This window comes from Larus michahellis, chromosome 1 (assembly GCF_964199755.1).
Source record: "Larus michahellis chromosome 1, bLarMic1.1, whole genome shotgun sequence".
Classification (NCBI taxonomy): domain Eukaryota; kingdom Metazoa; phylum Chordata; class Aves; order Charadriiformes; family Laridae; genus Larus; species Larus michahellis.
In genome coordinates this window covers 93323582-93332224 of record NC_133896.1, presented here as the reverse complement: position 1 = coordinate 93332224, position 8643 = coordinate 93323582, and the positions used below count along the sequence as shown (strand labels likewise).

The window sequence follows — 8643 nt, the reverse complement described above, 5'->3', positions numbered from 1 at the left end:
GTTGCGTTATCTCTGCAGAAGCCAGCTGAGTATCTACAGCATCTATTTACTCACAGTGGAGCTTACATAAGATGGAGACTACATATTCAAACGGCAGTGTTTTAAAAACATCAGTTTTCCAATCAATTTGGTTTGTTATACATTTATACTCTTTTTCTTTCCCTTTCCAAGCTAGTATGATTTGGGGAATTCCTTTGTAATTAAGATCTTTCCTCTGTCCTGGATGTTTTTGCAGCACTGGTTACCAGGAGAAATGTCATTTCTTTACTGTGTTTTTTTTCCCAGTAGCAATGGGATTTTCTACTTTTGTGCTATAGCAAAAAAAAAGAAAAAACAACCCAAAACCACAGTCTTATAAGCCTCTGGTTCAGCACAATTCCTCCTTCTCCTGAGACGCTTACAGTCCTGGGCTTTGCTTATGCTGGAAAAATGGCCTGTATTAGGAAATCTGTGTCCCCCACAATGCCAAAGGAAAGGGCCCTGAGAGCATCATCCCCCTGCCTGGAGGTCTGGCACCCTGGTTCACTGCCAACCTAGAGATAGCGCAGCTGAGGGCTGCCCCCCTTCTCTCTGGTGGCCTTAGATGCAGGGCTGCGGTGACACCTCAGCAAGGCCTGACCTCCACCTTCCCATGGGAGCTGCATTTAGGCTGAGGCTCCAGTGCTTGGCCCCACCTGAGCTATGGCTACAACCGTGTGACAGCCATGCCTGTCTCCCATCAATCCGGACCTGTCGACCAACTTGCTGGCCAGACCTCAGACTCACCTCATTGCTGTGGACTTGCTTGCTGACCACAGGGCTGTGCCCATCCCTGATTGCTGTCACCAGACCTGATTGGCTAACTTATGTTCCTGGCTTGACCTCACACCTATCCCATTGCCATGGACCTGTCTGGTGATCTGGACTCCTGGTCGACCAGAGCTGCCATCTCCAGGCCTGCCCTACTGGCCTTGCTCAGGTCCTGTGGGATGGGGCCCTGGCCAGTGAGGTCCTTGCTCTGCTTGTGGTGTTATGGCACTCAGCTCCCTGTTCCTTAGGGAGCAGCTGGCCCTCCTTGTCCCCTGATGCCAGAGTATGGCGTCAGGTGTCTTGTATGTGTCTGTATGGAGTCTGTATGGAGTATGGCATCTTGTATGTGCCACACACAAGAATGGTCCCATGGTCTGTCTCGATCAGCATCTTGTCTCTTGCAGGGGCTAGTTCTTTCTTCCAAAATACATGCTGCCATCCAAGAATAAGATCCAGGTGGACGTGAAAAGGGAAAACAGGCTACTCATCTTTATCAAAGGGGCTGAGTGAAGAATTATAAATCAGCCAACGTCCATTTGTTATCTGGAAAGGTAATGAAACAAGCTGTTCGGCAATCAGTGTGCAAGCGACTAAATAACAATAAAGTGATGAGAAACAGGCAGTGTGCATTTGTCCGGAACAAATCATGTCAAAGTAACCTAATTTATTTGTTTGCCGAAATAACTGACTTAGTAGGTGCTGAAAGGAATAGATGAAACATATTTTGACTTCAGTAGGGCTTTTGACATTGCCTTGAACACCACTCTCATAAAGGCAAATAGGACTCAGGTGGAATTAACAGGAGAGAGGGGTGTGATTGAAAAGCAATTCCCAAACTGTAGCAGGGGATATTTTCCTGTCAATAGGAAGGTATATCAAATTAAGACATCTGATCTCTCTGCTGGGATTGATTATTTTAATTAGTGACTGACTTTAATGGTGGAACTGACCTTTGACTTCAAATTTCTGCAAATAACACCGAGTTGGGCAGTACCACACTTTGGAGGCAAAGGTTTGAACAAAGGTTTAACATTGCTAAATGACAGAAAGAGAAAAACGACATGAAATCCAATAAACATAAGCACAAAGTATTACACTTTGTGTAAAAGAAAACTTGAATTCTCAAATTCAAAATGAGGAAAAAATGTGTAGTCTTGGGTAGCATACCAAAGCATACTATCACTCAGGGCAAGTAGTTTAAGAAACCCATAATTCTGCACTGGAAAGCGTGAACTGTATGGAGAGCCACTTTGTCATAAGGACAACACAACTAGGGAGGGACAATGCCCTGACACCACACTGATCTTCCGGTTTCAAATACGCATGGCACCAAATGACACAAAAATTATTTGCAGCTTCCAGAGATACTTTGGTTTGCAGAACACCAGCCTTGTGCAGTCTGTCACGTTGAGCAACGTGGCATGGCCTGGACATGCTTTTGCTTTGTCTTACCTCCTGCTGTTCCCTGAAGCTTCTCCTGTCTGGGAGAAGATGTAGTCCCCAGTTTCAGCCCTCAGGCTGCCGGCCCTGACAGAGGGACCTGTGGGTCTGCAGAGGGCAGTGTGTGAGAAGGGAGCTGTAGGGTTCAGGAGCCATGGTCTCTACAGAGTGAGGAGGGGAAACCACAAGTCTCCCAGTGCCACCACTGCTTGATACCACATGTCCCAGTAAGAGGCAAGACAGTCACAAGAGCTCAGAGGTGGCATCGCACAGGTCTCCTGGTCTGCACAGCACACTCCAGGCTGAAAGGCAAACACTTCGCGTTGCAACATCCATCTTCCAGCAGATCTCAAATGTTGGGGTTTTTGCCCTTAATGCTACTTCTTGGGACTCTGACAAAAGGCAGGGTGACTTGAATGGCAGCCTGCTTCAAGGTGAACACAGAAATCACTGACAATTGTTTTGTTTTTTTCTCTTGGCAGAGATCACACAAAGGCCCGAAGATCAAAATGACAGCATAATGCACACTGACTCATTTTGCTGAGCTTTGCAACTTTTCCTCCAAAGATGACGAGTGACCCCCAGGAAATCTCTCAAGTCTTGAAAACAAAACCCACAACTTGGAAAGCTTCTGTGGCCGGAGTCACCGCTGTTGGAGACTGCAGGCTGGCTTTGTAAAACTGTGGCTCCTACAAGTTCATCCTCAGTCTGAAGAACGTTTCTGATTGCTTTCTAGTAATGCTCTGTCTTCTCTGACTGAAAAGTGCCTCCCTTCACCATGGGATCTGATGTATTTCCCAGATGTGTTTTCAACGGAAGAATATAGAAGGTGTAAGCCATGAGGAAGAGTCCCCTGACACTTTCACAGCCCAGCAGTATTGTTCTCATCTTGCTGAAAAGGTTAAGAGTATTGTTTGTAGCAGTTTCATGAACAACTCAAAGAATACGAGATGCACCAAGCCAGCTTGAATTAACAAAATGACTTTTTTTTTGTTGCAGCCTTTCACACCTTTGGTCTGAACCAAAAGATGAGGGCGTTTATCCCAAAATTACAAGCAGCCAAAGATAAAGGTTGGGGAAGGCCCTCTGTGAGATGCGTTGCAGGTACTAGCCGCCGCTCCAGCAAGATGGCAGAGTGGGGCGAGGATGCTGCTGACTCGGTGGGCAGGGGGTGTTGAAGCCCTGTGGATGCCATCCCCATGTGCCTGACTAAGCCGGTGTGCCCCATAGCTCACAGCACAGCTCCCCAAGGCGAAAAGCTGACAACAGACTGCTAGAGGCTATCAGAGCAGACAACCGTCTGCCAGACCAGCTCAGGATTTGGGGCTGGGCACAGGGAGGAGACCCTCCTCCCCGGGGCCGGCCGGCCTCTCTTCCCCTCCCCTCCGGCCGGCGGAGCGTCCTTCCCCGGGGAAAGTTGCTCAGCGCCCCCCGATCGAGGGGCGGGGGGTGTCCGGGGCTGCTTCCCCGCCTCCGCCTGTGCGTGTCGTCGAGCTATTTATTTAAATTGCAAATAAAGCGCGTCGGCGTCTGCCCTGCCGGGGAGAGACAGTCCAGGTGCCGCACCGGGCAGCCGGTCGGCCGGCCGGCAGGCAGGCGTGAGGCTGCCTCAACGGGCCGGTAGCGGCTGGGACGAGCCTATGGCCGGGGGGGCCGCCCCGGTGTCCGGGGCTCTGCTCTGCGCCCTGCTCTGGGTGGTGGCGGAGGCGGCGGGGGACGGCCCCGGGGGCAGCCCCGCGCCCGGCGCCTTCGGCCGCGTCTACCGGGGAGCCGTGAACATCAGCGCGGAGCGGGTCTACGCCTTCGCCTACAGCAGCGAGCCCGGGCAGGTAGGAGCGTCCGCCGGAGCGCCGGTTTCTCCGCGGCGGGGAAATGTACTGTGCTCCCCTCGCCCTCCTTCCCTCCGCCGGTGCGGGCGGGGGGGGGCGCCGGCGCCGCTGCGGCTCCGACGCTGTGCGGGAGCGGGCCAGGCTCTCTCTGCGCGCCCGCGGTCCTACCCGCATCCTCCGGCCGCCGCGGGGGCCGGGAACCGTGCTGCACCTGCGGGCTCCCCTCGCCCTCCCATGGGCTTCCCTGGTACAGTCAGGGCACCCCGGGGCTACGGAGCGAGAGGGTGCCGCTGTCCCAGAGGTCATGGGGTGGGCAGGCGGTTTGGTGCACCCCTCGGACGGGGGTTTGGCATCTAGCTCCTTTAGCAGCAGAATGGGTTTGAAGTATAGAAGGATATTATGAGAATAATAGTACTACCAAAAAAAAAAGGGGGGGGGAGAGGGGGAAGTGTTGCACTTAATGAGCCTTTTTTAAACACCGTTTTTCACACTTGAGCACTTCGGTAGAATCAGGGTGCTCTCCCCTGGGAGCTCGGGAGGTGAGACAGGGCAGCGCAGTTGAGGTGTGATGTGAGAGGGCTGCGGGGCAGCACTGCTAAAGCTATGGCTGCTTGCGATGGGGAAGGAAGCCGGTCATTTATTTATGCCTAGCTATTGCGGGTTTTCCCCCTCCCCGCTTTTTAATGTCGTGTTTATCTCAATAGCTAAGTGGTACCTTGGAAACTCTGCCCCCGTTGTTTGGATTGAGTGTTAATCGCTGGGTAAGATGTTCTGATGTCCCAAAGGATGGTAAACCAGGCAAATGAATCTTCCCTCCTGTCCTCAGTTGCACAGGACAAGAGAAAATGGAAAACACTGCTTTTCCCACACTATATTTCTAATGCTTCAATGTAGAGGGAGTTGGTAGAGAGCATGACAAAAGGGTGGGGGGAAGCAGGGGAAGGTGGTGTTAATCATCCCTTGCTTTGCTTTACTCTGAAATTCCAAAAGATACAGACCTTTAAAGACTGGTCTTTCTTCTCTTAATGTGTGTTACTATGTAAGAAAATGTACCTGGTATTTATGGGACAGGAGTTGTGTGTCAATGGCTATGATGTAACTGAGCCCAGCATTACTTAACTGTTGGGTGTCACCACTGAACCCAGGAGGTCAAAAGCACACTTTGGGCATGAGCTTCCTTGTAGAAGCTGGTGGTGAAGGAGTTAGCTTCTTCAGGTGTTACAGGTATTGAGTATTATGATTAGGGCCTGTTGGTAGATCAAATGTTGTCAGGGGATAGTTAGCAGAGACAGCATGGGTACTGACTTCAGTTAAAATGAATCTAGTTCCTTCAATTTAATGTGCTCTTTGATGCTGTGTGTTTTGCCGGACATCTTCCACAAAGAAGTTTTCTCTCCTGGAAGAACTAGTGTGATAGCAGAGTGGGAGGAGGCAGGGAGGGAGTACAGGGCTGCTTGGTGGTGTTTGCAGGTATTTAAATGTATCTTCTGCTTGATGGCTACTTTTGGACCATTCCCATGGCTGTGAAGAGCCATAGTCCAGGCCAATGCTGCATTTAAGTGGAAACTTTAGTGGAATAATCTCCATGTTCCTGTATGCTGGAACGTGAAATCTCTGCAGAGATACTGAGCTGGTCAAGAGGATATCTAAGATCGGAAACTTCAGGTTTGAGGCTTAATATTTTTTTAATGCAGAACTCTCCAAGCACTGCCATGAACGTGCTTAAAGAGGGCTATGCAACCAGCTCCTGCTATGAAAACTGATTTGGAAGAGAAAAACCACTTAAAGATGGACTGTCCTAGGAGGCTTTCTGGTGAGGGATGCCCAGAGCAAGTTCTGAGGATAGAGAAGGTCCTAGAGAAGGGAAGGCTCCAGGGAGACCTTATTGTGGCCTTTCAATATACAAAGGGGGCTTATAAGAAAGATGAAGAGAAGCTTTTTACAATGGTCTGTAGTGACAGGACAAGGGGCAACAGTTTTGAACTGAAAGAGGGTAGATTTGGGTTGGACATAAGGAAGAAATTCTTTTATAATGAGCATGGTGAAACACTGGAACAGGTTGCCCAGAGGAGCTGTGGATGCCCCATCATTGGGAATGTTCAAAGTCAGATTGGACAGGGCTTTGAGCAACCTGATCTAGTGAAGATGAACCCCTGCCCATGGCAGGGGGTCTGGACTAGATGATCCCTTCCAACTCAAGCCATTCTATGATTCCTCACTGGGAAGCCCTATAGATGCTATTTCTGAGTTGAACCAGCAGAAGCCTACAAGAAGGTGTCTGGCCTAATTGGGATAATTGGTTGCAGGTGTGTGAAGTCCCTTCCCCAGCTGCAGCCCTGAACTGATGAGAGGCAAACATGTCTGTGTCTCCTCTTGCCAGCCTGGTCAGAGACAGAGGTGGATCTGTTCTGGTGGTCCTGCATCTCCCTGTTGATGAGGATCACTCAAGGTTTAGAAGCTTGGTAGTAGAAATCTTGACTTTAATCTGAGACCATGCCTTGGGAGCAGGTTTTTCTTGTGCAAGAGCTGTGAAGATACTTAGGGGCATGCTGTCCTCTGGGTAGTTTGTTAGATCTTCTGAAGGAAGGCAAGTCCTGGAAAAACTCAGTGTGTTAATCATTGCCTTTCACTGCAGTCTTTAGCCTCGAACTCTTAGCGAGTGGTGCATCAGCCCGTGTTTGCCAGTTGCCTGCCACTTGCAAGCTCTCTGTTCTTCCTGGTCTTTTCAGTCTCCTCCTGTCTGTGCTGATGGCAGGTCAGCCAGAAGCCTCTGATACCTTGAGGCAGATACCACATGGACCATTAACCTTAGTTATAGGAAATTTAATTGAATAAAAAGAGCATTTTCCATGTGGAAGGGCTGCAGTGTGTGAGTTTAATTGTTTTCCCTCTGAAGCAAAGACAGGTCTGGAGTGGTCTGGCTCTGAAACAGCGATTTGTTTTCCTGATGCTGCAAATTCTGCTGTTTTCCTGCTCTCTGCTGCCCTCTCTCATGAGGGCAGGCCTACAAAGCAAGGGACAAATTGGAGCCAGAGGCAAGGCGTGAGAGATGATTTGTGACCCATCAGTCCTCTGTAAAGACTGTGGTTGCTCATACGCTGTGGCTGCCACAGCACATCTGAAAATGCAGCTGAATAGAGCAACACTTGAATGATAGGTAAGAGAAAGGAGGGAACAAGACCCGTTACTCCTGTTTGGTGCTTTGGAGGCTCCGCGCTTCCTGAGAAGTGTTGTGCTTGCCTGGTCTCAGAAGATGTTCTTCATCCACATAATCTCGTTTACTCCCTTGGATACAGGTACGCATGCATGAGGGAAGGGAAAAAGCAAGTCCTATGAGATTGCTCACAAGCAGATGTATATACAAGGTGAAGAAAGTACAACTCAGGGCTCTGGAGCAGAGCTGCTTTGAGACAGGCAAGTCACTTCCCTTCTGTGCAGCTCCTGGATGTGTAAAATGATAATAAGGGTACTTATATGCTGACTAAGTCACCTAGCTGAAACTCTTATGCATGTGCACATTGCCAGATCTCTTCTCTGCCTGTGTGTAGAGTGAGAAAACCCCTTCTATGTGCTGTGCAGAAATACTTCACCTTGTGTCTTGAGGCAGGAGATCTGTCAGGCCATTCGGTACTTGGCAACTAGGATTTAGGTCTTAATTCCTGAAGTGGAGCTGTAAAAGTAAAGTTGTGCTGAGGAGAAGAACAGCCACCTCTCCTGCAAGGGGCTTGTAGAGTTGGCTTGTGACAGAGAGACGTGTCAAACTCCTTCCTTACAGTGGAATGTCTTCATTTGGTATGGGGTCATCTTATTGCTTTTCTAGTTCCCTTTTCCTCCTCCTAGCTGCACTTTGAAACTTTCCTCTCTGCACAAGCTGTTTAATGTTTAACTGTGAGTGTAAAAAATACAATATTAAAACCAGCTGTTGTGCCTGTCACTATGCACCTATGCTCTAATATACACATCTGCCTTCGCTGTTAGAAATCTGGTGAACAATCAGTTGAGCAAACAGGATTACCTTATTTTAGGATCACTTAACCTGGAGACATCCAGGATGGGGAAAAAAAACAGCACACTCATGAACATCTCCAATTCCACATATTCAACATGTCCCTGCTTGGGAGGGAGAAAGGAAGGACAACTGATTTGCTGGAGCTGCTTGTGTTGTATGTTCCTACCCAGAAAACTGAACAAGAGTTGCGAAATATTTTCCGCTGGACTTACTGTTGACTGGAGAACACTTGATGTGACAAATGGAGAGAACCTGCTTAGTTCCATGATGGCAATAATACAAGGGCTTCCAAAAAGAAAAAAATGTGTGTGTGGGAGTACTGAGGGAATTCAGAATGAGTGACTCTTTTTCACTGCTGCAAGCTCTGGCAGTTGCCAATGGTTAATTTACTGAACACACAAATGCCACTAACATTGTTATTGGGGATATTTCCTGTACAAAGTCCTGAGTGGTGCAGGAGTACATCATGAGGAAGACGACTGTTGGAGACCACAAAAGTTCTTCTTCCTAATCAGAGCTCAGGCCAGCTGAATGCATGATTTGGAAGTTACATGGGCTTATCTTTAGAAAACCAAG

At 49.0% G+C, this 8643-nt stretch overlaps 1 protein-coding gene across 5 annotated transcripts in view; it reads left to right on the top strand.

Moving 5' to 3' along the window:
• Nucleotides 1–3628: 3628 nt before the first annotated feature.
• SIDT1 (SID1 transmembrane family member 1) overlaps nucleotides 3629–8643 on the top strand; it is a 50896-nt gene continuing 45881 nt past the window's right edge. For all 5 annotated transcript variants that reach the window (XM_074593413.1, XM_074593412.1, XM_074593416.1 and 2 more), the window contains exon 1: nucleotides 3629–4058. In XM_074593413.1, coding sequence (XP_074449514.1) covers nucleotides 3870–4058 — 189 coding nt within the window. In that variant the 5' untranslated portion in view covers nucleotides 3629–3869. The remainder of the gene's footprint in view (nucleotides 4059–8643) is intronic.